Source organism: Desmodus rotundus, chromosome 11 (assembly GCF_022682495.2).
Source record: "Desmodus rotundus isolate HL8 chromosome 11, HLdesRot8A.1, whole genome shotgun sequence".
NCBI classification, from domain to species: Eukaryota; Metazoa; Chordata; class Mammalia; order Chiroptera; family Phyllostomidae; genus Desmodus; species Desmodus rotundus.
In genome coordinates, this window is record NC_071397.1 from 2,882,398 (window position 1) to 2,897,651 (window position 15,254).

At 43.6% G+C, this 15,254-nt stretch overlaps 1 protein-coding gene and 1 long non-coding RNA gene across 2 annotated transcripts in view; one reads left to right on the forward strand and one right to left on the reverse strand.

The window, feature by feature from the left end:
- ILRUN (inflammation and lipid regulator with UBA-like and NBR1-like domains) overlaps window positions 1–1,140 on the reverse strand; it is a 79,581-nt gene extending 78,441 nt beyond the window's left edge. The window contains exon 1 of the mRNA XM_024558123.3: window positions 787–1,140. Coding sequence (XP_024413891.1) covers window positions 787–944 — 158 coding nt within the window. The 5' untranslated portion in view covers window positions 945–1,140. The remainder of the gene's footprint in view (window positions 1–786) is intronic.
- Window positions 1,141–1,367: 227 nt separating this feature from the next.
- Window positions 1,368–14,337, forward strand: LOC112302303 (uncharacterized). The gene is made up of 3 exons (XR_002974546.3): window positions 1,368–1,638; window positions 13,350–13,401; window positions 13,797–14,337. It is a non-coding gene; the product is annotated as an uncharacterized lncRNA (long non-coding RNA).
- The last annotated feature ends 917 nt before the right edge of the window (window positions 14,338–15,254 follow it).

Sequence of the window (15,254 nt, forward strand, 5' to 3'; positions counted from 1 at the left end):
CCTTTCCTTCACCGCTCTAAGGTGGTTCCCAGACCCTGCCCCAGGTCTAACACTCCCAGTCTCCCATTAGCCGATCTACTGGTAGACCCACCACTCCCTGGCACAACTCTTCGGAAAAGTCTTCTCTCTTACCGTACTCAATAGTCCTCCCCCTTAATACTGTTCTCCTTTTCCCAATCGGTCCTTGCATGGACGGACGGACGGACGGGGACGGACAGACACACACACACCCCACATCTGTTCTTCTCAGCTCCTAATTCCCAAGTCTTTCCCGCGCTCCAGGTTCCTCCATAGCGTCTAATACTCTCCCGGAGTTTCCCCTCGTCCCTGTTTTTCTCAGCACCTAACTCCACACCCGAAGCTTTTTTCCACTCCCCAAATTCAAATTTCCTGTGCTTTCTACTCTTAGCCAACAACCACAGCCCTCTTCCTCCCAAGTCTACCCCTATGCCGCCTCGAGACTCAGGTCTTTTCCCTCTTCCCACGTTCCACGGCCACTAATACTTCACAGAACCTCAGGGCCCTCCCCCGCCCCGATCTCTCTTCCGCCCCTCCTGCCCTCCGTGGCCTCCGACAATTCCCCGTACGTCCTCTGGAGCCCTGCTCAGCCCCCAATTTCTCCCTCGTCCCTGGGGCTCCCGCACACGCCTTCTCCGCCCCGGGAAGAGGGGAGCCCCTCAGAGCCCGCCCGGCCCTCCCTGCTGCGGGGCTCTGATGTCCCTTCCCTTCCCTTCTCCTCGGGGCCCCGAGGCCGCTGCCAACGCTGGCGCGGCGGGGCCGGCTCACCAGTTGGTCATGTCCAGGAAGAAGGCGCAGCCAGCCGGGTTGAGCTGGAAGCCGAGCAGCCGCTGGAACTCGGAGATGAGCACGTCCTTGTCGGTGGTGCCCAGACAGCTGAACTTCTGCATCAGCTCGGGGTCCAGGTCCACGTCCATGCCCTCCATGTCTAGGGCCGGACACCCGCTTCCCCACCTCCTCACAACCGAGCCGCCGCCGCCGCGCCGCCGGGCCCGGGGACCAGGAGGGGGCCCGCTGCTAGCTAGCGCCGCGACCCCGCTCCTTTGAAGTAGGCCCCGGGCCTCTCACCGCCTCATAGGGGTAAACTCACTCAGCCACTCTCGCGCGCGCTCCCCCCCTCCCTCCCCCCCCACGCCACCGCCGCCGCCGCCGCCGCCGCCGCCTCTTCTCTCGCTACTCCGCCGCCTCCGCCTCCTCCCGCGCCGCGCCCACTGCGCAAGCGTCGCCTGCCCTAGGCCCCGCCCCTTCCTCTCCCAGAGGCCCGCCCCTCAGTGGCGTCACAACCCCGTGACGTCCCCCGCGTGACCTCACCGCGGTGAAACGAGGGGGCGGGAAGTGGGAAGGAGGAAAGGCACCGCCCAGCGGCGGGAGGCTGGGGGTGACTCCTGGCCTGACCTCCGTCTCGCCCCGCCTCTACCCTCAAGGGGCGGAGTTAGAGCCCGGTTTGGCGGGGAGAAGCTCCCGTGTCTTGGACGACTCCACCATTTTGTAGGTGAAGAAATTCCTGCAAAAAGTCCCTGGAAGAGCGGATACTATGGCAAGGTCAAGTACCAAAGTGTACCCCGGTACCCAGTCCTCCCAGCCAGGGGTGTGCACTTCGCGCTGGAAGGACTTGTTTGCGTAAGTTTTCACAGCTGCCTTCCCAGAGGAGTTTAGTTGAAAACCCTTGGTTTCCCGCCCCGCCGGCGGTGGTGATTGCTACAGTTTATCGGGACTGTTGCTGTCATGCAACAGTAGTAGCTAGTCGGGCAGTAAAGGAGGCCTCGATGAAAACGTTAATGACAGTACAAACGGACACCATAAGTACTTGGTCAAGCCCAACCCTCTCAAAATAAAGGCTAATGAGAGTTTGGCATGCCTTGTTCTATTTTTAAAATAGAAGGCATAGCGTTACTGTATATTCAGGGGTGTCAAACTCATTTTCACTGGGGGCCACATCAGCCTTGCGGTTGCCTTCAAAGGGCCAAATGTAATTTTAGGACCTAAATGTAAATTTAGGAATGTAATTTTAATGTAAGTACTCCTTCTTAACAGTTAAGTGAGAGCTTGGTGCTGCTGCTGGGTGGAAACCAGGTGCCTGGCGGGATAAAAACAGCTGGAGGGCCGGATTCAGCCCTCCGGCCTTGTGTTTGCCACCGTGGTATATGTGGTACACCTACCTGGTCAAGGCCCTGTTTCAAGATCAAAGAATGTGAAAGGAAGCACAGGGACCATCGTGTCTACCCCCTTACATTCCTTCATCCAGGAAGTGCTTTCGAACGCTATTTACCCCACACTCTGCTACATTCAGAGGAAGAAACGATGAGTAGGAAATAGTCTCCTGCCTTCAAGTAGCACTCTGTTTTACAAATAACGAATGTGAGATCCAGAAAGCTTATATGCCTTGTCCAAAAATACAGAGCAGCAAAATCAGAAACCAGCTTTCAGGTTCCTAATGGAGTATACTTTCAACAGCATGCAAAACTAGAATAAGTCACTGGTAGCGTCTAGGGTGCTAGGAGGTTTTGAAAAGGGAAGTCATTCTACCTCTTGTCACACTACGAAATAAGAGTAAAATATAATGACTCATTAAAATATAATACTCTCATTGCAACTACTGTTGCATGATAAATATTTTACTCTTATTAAAAATGAGATAAAATAAAAGCCTGGGTTCTGGGGTCATACCTTTGGGATTCAAATTCTCATTTTCCTAATTGGCAAACGTAGAAACTTGCACAGACAGGGTTATGGTAAGGATTAGATAAGGTAAGAATATATGAGGTCAATACTGTGCCTGCTCCATAAGAAGCACTCAAGAAATAGTTTAACATTGTGGCCAAAAACATTAGGAGATTGTTAGAGGGTTGAGCACTGATACAAGTAGGCAAGGGTTACTTTTTCCCCTAGCCCCTCTTCTACTTCCTGGTCCTCTATCAGAATATTAAATATGTGTCCTTTCTCCTTTCCTAATAAAGGACTGCCCTATTTCTCACTAATGATTTTCCCCCTTCCAGTGTGAATATATTATGGGAAATACACCTTGCTATAATAATACTTACAAACTCATATTATACAGTAGTTATAAACATTCACACTGTTCTTGGGCCTCTGAAATCTGTGTGGAAGCTTAGATCATTTCAACGGCCTAATTTTTGGTTGACGACAATGTTGGAATATTTCTCTAACATTTCGGAAAGTTGAGTCTGCCTCAGAGGTGAGAACATACTATCTCAATCTTACGGATGATGGAATGGGGACACAAATATTTTTAAAATCACAATATTAGAGCTGAAAGAAACTGAGACTGTAGTCTAACCTCCCCATTTTACAAATGAAATTGAAACTAAGAGAAGAGACTTGATTTACCCAAGATCCCACAGGTAGTAAGGGTTCTCCAAACTTCCAGTCTAGCTCTCTACCCACTATACCCTGCTACAATTCCCTTTTTACTTGAGTTCAATTTGGCCTTACATACAGAAGAGGAATTTTGACCCAAGAACTGATTTCATGTGAGACCATAGACTTTCTAGAAAGTGTTTTAATTTGCAACATCCATGGATTAAAGTTGTGTTGACAAAGGATCCAAAATAAAATGTCATCGGAACCTAAGAACGCTATTAGAATGCTGACCCAAAAGGCACTGGCCGGGTAGCCCGGCTGGTTAGAGCATCGTGCAGTACGCCAAGGTTGTGGGTTTGATCCCTGCTCAGGGCACATAAAAGAATACACCGATGAATGCATAAATAAGTAGAACAACAAGTTGATGTTTCTTCCTCTCTATATATAAATGCAAAAGGATACTGACCCAAGAAAACTAAAAACTCTTGCCAAGACGAGGGTCTTAACTCACAAATAAACAGCCCACTTAATGCGAAGAGATCATGTCGAATAAGAGACCCAAATGGCTCATAATAGGCGTTATCTCAAAGGAGTGCAACCACTCCTGAAGTGATTTCTGAAATTTTGCAGGAACATTTTTGGTTCTCATGATAGTGGTGTGATACCCTAGCTGTTAATTCCCTGAGGACCAGAGATGCAATTCTTGGGGCAGTCATGCATGATAAAGCACTGTCCCATCCCTAAACACTATGCAGAAACAATGACCAAGGTGGCTCGCTCGCATGTTAGATACAAAGAAGGAACCACCTGCATCCTCATGCAGTGGTTCTCTTGTGGGGATGGGATACGAAATGGAGAAAACGAGGTGTTACCCAACCAGGAGACTCCCAGAAACTTGAATTTCCACTCCAGTTTGAAAGTTATGAACACCTACATATCTGCCCTCATAGCTTTGTTTTGTTTTGTTAGGAAGAGGTCCTAGAGAAGGACTAGTTGAGAGGCAAAGGGACAAGTTGCTGTACACCACTCTAAGAAAGGAAAGCCGAAAGCAGTTTTCTAAAAGACCTTCTAGGTACCATCTCAGAACTAGGTCAGGGGCTATACTTGGATACTGCCTGGTATATGCCCAAGACCAGCCTGTTTCTTTCTGGATTTCTTAGGCTAGTGATCTTGTGTAAGAAATTTAAACTAATTCCAGATCCCAAGACCAGGTCAGTTTCAGGGTTTCTAAAGGGAATTAGGCCATTTTATCATTCAGAAGTTGACTGTCTAGGAGAAGAGTGATTCCTTTCATCAGAGAAGCCTAGACTGATTGTTTCCAAATCTCCAAATCCTTAAGATTGAGTATTTCCAAGGCCAGGTAGTCCTATAATTATGCCACAGCAAAACCAACTCATAGAACAGAAGAGAGTCCAAATAGATGTTAGGGTATATTGTATGATAATGTAATAACTTATAGTGAAACTTTTGGGTGGGACATTCAAAATGTGATAGCCTCCTTTGTCAGCGAACCTTTAACAACCCTCTAGGTAGCCACCAGCAGTCATATCTGCCCCATGTAACTCTGTCCTTTAACCCCCATTGACTGAACAAGAGAGTGATGCCTGGCCTGGGATGAGCCAATCAGATTCTCTTTTTCAGGAATTTGAAATTGGGTCTCATTTGAATGGGTGGAATAGACATAAGCTGTTTACTTGAATGTGAGTGATAGAAAGAAGAGAGACCACCACCTTCGTGGGGCACCCATGAGAAAGAGATACTGCCTGTCTAAAAAGAAAGCCTTAACGCAGAGAAAACCAAAGATGTGAGACCCGAAGGCATGGAAGAGAGAGGTTCCTGTCACCCTGAGTCCTGGTTGGTCAGCTTCCCTTAGATTCCATGAGATTCTCCAGGTTCCATTCAAACTACATTATCTCCTGGATGAAGTCAGAGAACGAATCAAATCATAAAACAAGACCAAACACATTTAGAATAAAATAAAGCAAATATTTGATTTGTAGTAGATAGGGATGAACATACTACTCTTAAATATCATGGAAACCCGAACTTCCATCCAAGGAAACAATAGATACCCTTTGCTTCCTTGCACAATCAAAAGAAGGACAACAACCAATTTTAACAATAACAATAAAACCAACAAACTGCCAGAAAATCGAACTGCATGGAAGTCTGACAACCAAGGAGTTAAAGAAGGAACACCCTTCCAGACTGGTAGGAGTGGCTGAGATGGGCGGCTGGGGCAGAGAGGACACATGGCAAGGCGGCGACTGGCAGACCTGGTGGATGAGGTGGCAGCTGGTGGACTGGGCAGTCCCTCATTCGTGTATGGATAAATCGGAAGAGCAAGTGTGGAGTGAGGCAGACCAAGCAACCCAGGGTTCCAGCGCAGGGAAAGAAAGCCTCAAAATCTCTGGCTGTGTAAACCTGTGGGGGTGTGGGGGCTGGACTCTCTGGACTTCCTGGAAGTCTGTTTCCTTTGCCAGATCAGGGAAGTTTTCCTTCATTATTTGTTCAAATAAGTTTTTAATTTCTTGCTCTTCCTCTTCTTCTGGCAGCCCTATAAATTGGATGTTGGAGTGCTTAAAGTTGTCCCAGAGGTTCCTAAGCCTCTCCTCATTTTTTGAATTCTCTTTCTTCTTTCTGTTCTGGTTGGATGTTTATTTCTTCCTTTTGATCGAAATCGTTGATTTGAGTCCCGGTTTCCTTCCCTTCACTGCTGGTTCCCTGTATATTTTTCTTTATTTCACTTTGTATAGCCTTCATTTCTTCCTTTATTTTGTGACCATACTCAAATCAATTCTGTGATCATCCTGATTACCAGTGTTTTAGGCTGTGCATCTGAGAGGTTGGCTATCTCCTCATCACTTAGCCCTTTTACTGGAGTTTTGATATGTTCTTTCATTTGGGCCATATTTCTTCATCTCGGCACACCAGTCTGGATGAATGTTTCTTTAACTCCTTGGTTGTCAGAGTTCCATACAGCTTGATGTTCTGGCAGTTCTGATTGTTTATTGTTCTTAAATTGGTTGTTATCCTTCTTTTGGTCATGCGAGGAAGCGAAGCATTTCTACCTACACCTCCATCTTGGCTGGGACTCCTTCAATATTTTCTTAAATGATAAAAAATATGACAAAAAGGAGTGTTAACTGTTATCCAGATAAGAGAGATGGACAAATGAGTGCAAGACATATCTGGAAGGATATTCGCCACAGAATTAACAGTGACAGTCTCTGAGTGTGTGGAGTAATGGGGTTTTTTTTACATTTTTTATCTGCATTTTCAGATTTTTAATAAAGCGATCATATAATAAAACATTGAGAGGAATTTCATTTTGAAGAGAACATTGGGAAATCTGGAGGCTTGTCAAACAAGAGTTCATTTCAGTTCTATACATTTTTCTCCCCTTTTCTGCTGCCTTAAAGCTTGTAAGCTGCAAAACCTAGGAAGCAGCTAGCAGTCAAACGAGCTATTCAGTGGTGAAGCAAATGTCTGCTAGCTGCTAGCTTATAAGTAAGGCTGAGTTAGGACAGCGACCTAGAAAAGAGAGACTTAATCCTTGTGCTGTGTGACCATTTACCAATTGCTTAGCTTCTTTCTAGATCTCAGTTTCCTCACCTCTACATAGGGAATGCTGCAAAAAGATCAATGAAGTGGAGGAAAAAATAAATAAACAAAATAAAGAAAAAATATTTGGCATTTCATCTACAGCTACAATTAGTATTTACATATATTAACTTAACCACAAGCTAAAACTTCCATTCTGTGCTTATTTCCCAGGGTTGGAAGTTGAAATAAAGTGTGCCTCAGTGTTTGTGAATGTTAAATATTAAGGTATTACATGACAACGGCAGCCACAAGGCCGTACATTTCTATAAATAACTATGGAAAGGTAGTCAACAGCGCAAAGCATCATGCGTTCAAGTGCCAAATGAGCAGAAGACAAGAGGCCATAGGACTTGGGAAGACAGAAGAGCTGAGGGGAACTAGGATACCCAGAGAGGTCTTTAAAGAACCCTTACCTGGACCCTGGATGATTCTCCAAAGGTCTGAGGAACAGGCTAGTGCGGGGGCAAATTATGGCAAAATTATTTAGGCATTTGTTGTTTTAATTTTTTTACGTGATTAAGAAAAGCCACATTAAATTTACCACATTAACCATTTTTAACTGTACAGTCCAGTATTGTTAAGCATATTTACATGGTTATGCAACCTATTTCCAGAACATTTTCATCTTGCAAAACTGACACTTCGTACCCATTAAACAACTCTCCTTCCCACCACCCCTAGGCCCTGACAACAACCATTCTACTTTCTGTGTCTGTGAATTTGACTACTTCATATACCTCATGGAAGTGAAATCATAGCCTATTTGTCTTTCCACTTCATACCGGCTCGTTTCGCTTTATACAACGTCCTCAAGGTTCACCCGTGTTATGGCCCATGTCAGAATTTCCGTTCTTCTTAAGGCTGAATAACATTTCACTGTGTGTCGGTACCGCATTTCGTTTATCCATCCGTCTGCCGATGGACGTTCATGTTGCTCCTACCCCTTGGCCGTTTTGAATAGCGCTGCTGTGCACGTGAGTGTGCAAATGTCTCTTCAAATCATCACTCTCAGTTCCTTTGCATACCCACCGAGAAGTGGCATTTCTGGGTAATGTAGTAGTTCTGTTTTTAACTGTTAAAGGCCCCCATGCTGTCTCTCCTTTTTCTTTATCCTCACCTGAGGATATGTTTTATTCATTAATTTTGGAGAGGGAGGAAGGGAGAAAGAAAGAGAGAGAGAGAGGAGGAGAGAGAATGAGAGGGAGGGAGACTTCAATCAGTTGTACCCCTGTGCGCCCCAGTCAGGGATCAAAGCCGCAACCTAGGCATGCACCCCGACCGAGGACCAGGTGCCTCCGTACTGTTTTTCACAGTAGTCACCATTTTACAATCCAACTAACAGTGCACATGGGCTCCCGTTGCTTTACACCCTTGGTAACACTGGCTAGTTTTGTCTCGTTTTGTTCTTTGACAGTAGCCATTCCAGTGGATGTGAGATGATACTTCACTGTAATTTTGATATGTTTTTCTGTGATGATTATGGACGTTGAGGATCTTTTCATATTCTTGTTGGCCATATGCAAATCATCTTCGGAGTAATGTCTATTCAAGTCCTTTGCCCATTTTTGAATAAGGTTATTTGATTTTTTTGTTGTTGAGTTATAGGAGCTCCTTATATATTTTAGTTATTAACCTCTCATCAGGTATATCATTTGCAAATATTTTCTCCCATTCCATGGGATGCCTTTCACTGTGTTAATTATGTCCTTTGATGCACAAAAGTTTTAAGTTTGATGTAGTCCCATTTGTCTTATTTTTTTTCTTTTGTTGCATGTGCTTCTAGGAGTGTTATATCCAAGAAATTATTGTTAAGTCCAATGTCATGAAGTTTTGCCGTATGTCTTCTTTTAGGAGTTTTATGGGCTGGGTGTCACGTTTAGGCTTTAACCACTTTGAGTTTGTTCTCGTGTGTGGTGTAAATGCGGGTTTGGCTTCATTCTTTTGCTTGCATTTGGAAGTTTTTAACTGCGGCAAGACCCAGGATCCCCCTGACTGCCTCCCATTTCTCTTTCTGTCACAGAAATATATCTAGAAGTGATTCCAGGAAAAGGAAATAGAATCTAAGGTGTACTTGAGGGGAAGTAAATGGGTAAGGGGAGAGCAGCCTCCTGCAGTGGCAGTGCCACCGCTTTCAACTTCCACCCACACAATGGTGAGAAAAGACCAGAACCCCCACATTTGGGGTTTTTCCAGTGCCTCCACCCTATTACTGTACTCAGAGATAAAAAAAAAAACAGCAGGTACCCCCCACTGTACTATCTTTTCTTCTGAACAGAGCATCTGATGCCCCGACTCTCTCTTCTCCTTTTGTGGTAAATGGGACAATGCAAAGGAAAACCTGAGTCTTTATCTCATGTCCCTTGGTTCCTCTGCAGCAGGATAGTAAGACACTAGGAAAAGTCCAGACAAGAAAATTAAACAAGGCCAAACAGTTTGAGCAAGTTACAGCCAGTTGGTGAGTGGCAAGAACTTATCTCCCCTAACCAAGGACACTTGAGAGTAAATGGTTTATACCTCTCCTTCCTACCCAGAGAACTGGTCTGGGAGATAGAGAAGAGAGACCCAATTAATGTCATTTGTGCCAGCCAAACCCAAGGACAGATGAAATCAGGGGAACAGATAAAAACCCCATTAAAAGCCAGACCCAAAATAAAAGTAAAACGGCGTAGAGGAACAAAGAGTATTCCCCAAACTGCCCCCTCCCTGGTCTGCTCCATGTTGACATATCAGCATATTAAAAATGCCCCTGGAAAGCTGACGAATATTCTGCTGAAACCCTCTGCTAAGATTCTCACCCATCGAAGAAAGATAAAAAGCCCTCAGGACAAAGACGCATTGCAGGCTCGCTATAGAGCATGCCCATGCCCCTCTTTAGGCATGAACCTTTAATTTCCTCCTCAACTCTGAGGATCCCCAGGAGACTCACAGCCAGGGGAGACATGGGCAGCAGCAGCTCAACGTGGGCTTACTCCGTGATCCTGTTTCCAGGGCCCCCTTCTTCTCTGACTTCTCCGGGAGCTAACAGCAGCCCTGCCTTGCTCCTCCTTTCCTATAACTTCTCTAGGGAGCCAAAGCAGAGCACCGTGTCGGCTCTCTCCTATTACGACTTCCACCCTCTCTTTTTTTGTTTCACTGTCCCCAGCCTTACTAAATATACTCTCAGAATCACCTGGACTCACCCTGTCTGGCGTGGCTCAGTGGATGGAGTGCCGGCCTGATAACCAAAGGGTCGCTGGATCCATTCCCAGTCAGAGCTCAGGCCTGGGTTGTGGGCCAGGTCCCCAGTAGGGGACTCTCAAGAGGCAACCACACACTGATGTTTCTCTCCCTCTCCCCCTCCCTCCCCCTCTCTCTAAAAAGAAATAAAGTTTTAAAGGAATCACCTGAACTCGTGTTGTGAAATCTTTCCTACACAAAGTAAAGAACCCACACACTACAGGCTGGCCTGAGGCAGACCTGCTCCAGGCCAGTGCCTGTCCAGTTACACCTTGACCTAGATATGTCCAGAAGCAGTACATTCTTTTCTTTTTTTTTCTTGTCGTCTTGGCCCCTTTGTCTTAACGGAGCCAAAACATCTTAAGTAAACACCAACTCCTCATGTCTCCCTCATGTTAAAAAACAAAACCCACTACCCCTCTCGTTTTATTGTAATCACTCTTTCTCCAGCTGGGTCACAGTGTATACTGTATCTTGCTGTCCTCAGGCTAGGTAGAGGTAAGGAAAAAAGGAGGAAAAGAGGAACAAGTACATAATGACCCCCTACAATGCGCCAAATGTCCCCCTTTTTAAGTAATTTGAGTCATTTAACCATCACAACAAAATAAGATCAACATTATTATTATTCCCATTTTGCAGGTAAAGAAATGGAGAGTGAGAGTTTAAATAATGTGTCCAAGGAGACAGGTTTTTTGAGAAAGCCAGAATTTAAGCCCAAGGCTCAGAAAGAAACTGCCTTCCTCTTTCCCCCAGATTCTTTCGGTTCTAAGTTTACCTTTTCACAACGTTCAGCCTGATTGTATTTCCATGGAACTGTCATTACTCCTTTTCTCCATTATTGTGGAACCATTATTTCATTCCTTTGGTAATTTCCAGTTTCCTGCCAGAGGAGATTGGGGTAATAAATACTGATATTAATACTAATATCATAAATTTATAACACCTTATAATTTTTCAACATATGCATTCTCTCATCTCATTTTTAGGGAAAATAAGTTGTATTTGTTTATTTTCTTTTTTTAAAATATTTTATTATGTTATTACAGTTGTCCCATTTTTTTCTCCTGTTTATTCCCCTCCACCCTGTACCCCACCTCCACCAGCATCCCCCCCTTAGTTCATGTCCATGGGTCATATATATAAGTTCTTTGGCTTCCCCATTTCCCACACTATTCTTAACCTCCCCCTGTCTATTTTGTAGCTCCCATTTATGCTACTTATTCCCTGTACCTTTTCTCCCATTCTCCCCCATTTCTGCTGATAACCCTCAATGTGATCTCTATTTTTGTGATTCTGTTCCTGTTCTAGTTATTTGCTTAGTTCGTTTTTGTTTCTTTAGGTTTGGTTGTTGATAGTTGGGAGTTTGTTGTCACTTTACTATTCATAGTTCTTATCTTCTTCTTCTCAGATAAGCCCCTTTAACATTTCATATAATATAATGGCTTGGTGATGATGAACTCCTTTAACTTGACCTTATCTGGGTAGCACTTTATCTGCCCTTCCATTCTAAATGATAGCTTTGCTGAATAGAATAATCTTGGATGTAGGTCCTTGCTTTTCATCTGAGTACTTCTTTCCAGCTCCTTCTTGCCTGCAGGATCTCTTTTGAGAAATCAGCTGATGGTCTTCTGGGCACTCCTTTGTGGGTAACTGTCTCCTTTTCTCTTGCTGCTTTGAAGATTCTCTCCTTATCTTTAATTATGGATAACTTAATGATGATGTGCCTTGGTGTGTTCCTCCTTGGGTCCAACTTCTTTGGGACTCTCTGAGCTTCCTGGACTTCCTGGAAGTCTATTTCCTTTGCCTGATTGGGGAAGTTCTCCTTCATTATTTGTTCAAATAAGTTTTCAATTTCTTGCTCTTCCTCTTCTCCTTCTGGCAACCACCAGACCATGTGACATAAGCCATAGAGCCCTGCCCACACCTAGAGACCATCCAATGTCACCACGCAATGTAGGGAGGAGGAGGATAAATAAAACAATGAACTCTGAGAAGAGTCTTTTGAGTCCTTAAGTCTTCAAGAAATTCTCTGGAAGGCAATGCAAAGCAGAATAATTACTTCTACAAGTGAAGAAGGTTTTTCATTCAGTCTGAGCTAATAATCCTGAGAGTTTTGATTGTACTAAATTACTGTCTGCATTTGGGCAGGACCATTTGAACAAATTCCCAAGTGAGTCATAGTCCACACACATAAAATAAAAAATGGACTCCAAGCTTCTTGTTGTGTTAACACAAGAGCAAAATGAAGACTGGATAGAAATCAAGTGTAATATCTGCCTTCAGATGTGTTGTTGTTGCCCTCCACCAGCCCTCCGGGGGTGGGTCAGAGGCCACTATGGATGACTGGCTACCAGCTTCCTCCTAAGGTCCTCTGCAGCTCCGCCTCCAAATTCCACATCCAGGAATAGCATGGCTCAAAGGTTGGAGAGACAGACTGGACTAGTGGTGACAGGTCTCGAAGTGAAGAGAACTTAAATGAGCATGCAAAAAGCTTTAGGAAAAAAGGTATCTGAACGTTTTTCAAAGAGAGGATATTTTTAGTCCTGTTGTGTTTTTTAATTTTGTGATTTTATTTTCCCTCTAGGAAGTTCTAATGGGCATCTCTCCATTTCCACAAGAGTAAATACCCCAATGGATAAATCAGTCCTTACATTTCCAGAGCAATTTCTTCTTTACAAGGAGATTCCATATTCATTATGTCATTTGGTTCTCATGCTCTTCGAGTCGTAGGAAATAGGAACAACGACAAAACAATAATATTGAGTGTTCTATGCGAATGAAAGTCAGTCACAAAAGATCTCAAACTGTAGATTCCATTTATAGAAAATGTCCAGAATAGGCAAATCTATAGAGACATGAAGTAGGTTAGTAGTTGCCAGGGTGGGGGGAAGGGGTAATTGAGAGTGATTGTGAGTGGGTACAGGGTTTCTTTTTGGGGTGATGGAAGAGTTCTGGAGTCAAGGGTGATGGTTTCACAACATTGTGAATATGTGAAAACCACTGAATTGTATACTTTAAAATGGTGAACTTTATGGAATGTGAATTTTATCATGATTTTTTTAAATAGCAAAAGAAGAAAATTGAGTGCCTACCGTGTGCTGAGATTGGCTAAGGGCTTACCTGCTTCAAGCCACATATCTGCTCATCTGGGCAAACTTAAAAGATGCTATCATTTCCTTATTTTACAGATGGGGACGCAGGCTCAGAGAGGTGACCGGTCCACAGTGATGCGATGAACAAGTAAGCACCAACAAAAATTCAGATGTCTGGCCCTCACTTTCCAAATCAGACCCTAACTCTCATCCCAGTGATTCAAGGAGCTGCTTCTGCGCGGAGCACATCTAATAGTTTCCTCTGCTCAACTCTGTGAAAGGTCTTTGCAATGCTTTATGTGTTTACCTTTATGGTGTCTTTTTTTCATTTGGGTTTCTTTCTCCCCAGATTTTGTGAGTTAATCATAACAGTGATTCCCCCCACCCTGAAAGTTCTTAACTCTCTAAATCAACTTTCTTCTGAGAAAAAATGAAGTTTCATTTCTAAGCTCCTCTCCAGGGAAATCCCTTAGAGTCCCACAACCACAGTGGACTTTTAAGTAAAGCTGCGATGTATAGCCCCTACCCACTCGTCTGTTCCAGGGACATGATCGCCTTGCCACACAGTTCCCGAAGGGTGTCGGTTTACTCTGACCTGATATCATTTAGATCGCAAGCGAGTCGGTCAGAACACTAGAGAAGGAAAAGACACATATCAACAGCCTTGTTACGGGCGAATCCTCAGACATTCCAAGTTGGAGCACACTTACAGATGATTTGTTCCGACCTGTTCTTGAACATGGAGAATTCCAGGGTGGAGAGGGACTGAATGACTTTACCAAGGCCATGGGGATGGCAGCGGACCCGAGCCTGAAGTTCTGGACACCACATCATTGCCTTAGTGGATTTCTCAGGTGATTCTCAATCCAGAGAGTGCTACTGATATTGCTTGTTCACATATTACTATGTGAATTTTACTAGTTAAAGATGACACCTTGGCATATCTATATGATGGACTACTATGTAACCATTAACAGTTAGGATAACTGTTTATTGATATTTGCATAAAATATAAATTGTATCACTTCTTGGCCTTTTGGCTAAGATCAAGTGTATATAAAATATAAATTAAAAAATGTTAAATAAATACAGTACAATCTGTCTTTTTTGATTCTCAGGCTGACACTGAATCTACTGAGCCACACCAGCCAGAGCTCATCCCACTTTTTTGAAAGAAAACTATATGTATAAACATTTATAAGGAGAAGAATATGTATCAAAATGTTAGTAGAAGTTATGCCTATGAATGGTAACATTATAGGTGATTATTTTTCTTATCTATATGTTCTAATATTTTTACAATGTACTTTTGAAAATAATAATTTTCTAAATAAAAAAAATGAGAGTTAAAAAAAAGATTATTTAAATGGACACCAAAAGGACCAAGGATAGCCCTGGCTGGGTGGCTCATCGGCTGGAGCACTGTCCTGTACACCAAAAGGTTCAGGTTCAATTCCCGGATGATGCACGTACCTACGTTGGGGTTCGAACCGCAGTCAGGGTGTGTATGGGAGGCAGCCGACCAATGTTCCTCACATCGATGCTTCTCTCTCTGTCTCTGCCTCTGTCTCTCTGTGTGTCTCTCTCCCTTCCTGTCTCTCTAAAAATCAATTAACATATCCTTGGGTGAGGATTAATTTTTAAAAAGTACCAACATAAAATAAATAGAAATAGACTATATTAAAATTGAGAAATTCATCAAGAGACACCATTAAGAAAGTGAAAAAGCGAGTCACAAACTGGGAGAAGATAGTCACAAATCATATATCCAATAATGAACTCAAATCCAAAATACATATTTTAAAAATACTTTTACAAAAAACTAAGTAAAAGACAGACTACCCAATAGTTAATTGGCACAAGACTTGAACAGGCACATTACAAAAGAAGATATCCAAAATTTCCAACAAGTCTATGTACTTTTTAAGGTGCTGTTGCAAATTAAAACCCATAAATGAGATACATACTTATTAAAATGGCAAAAAAAATTAATAGCAATAC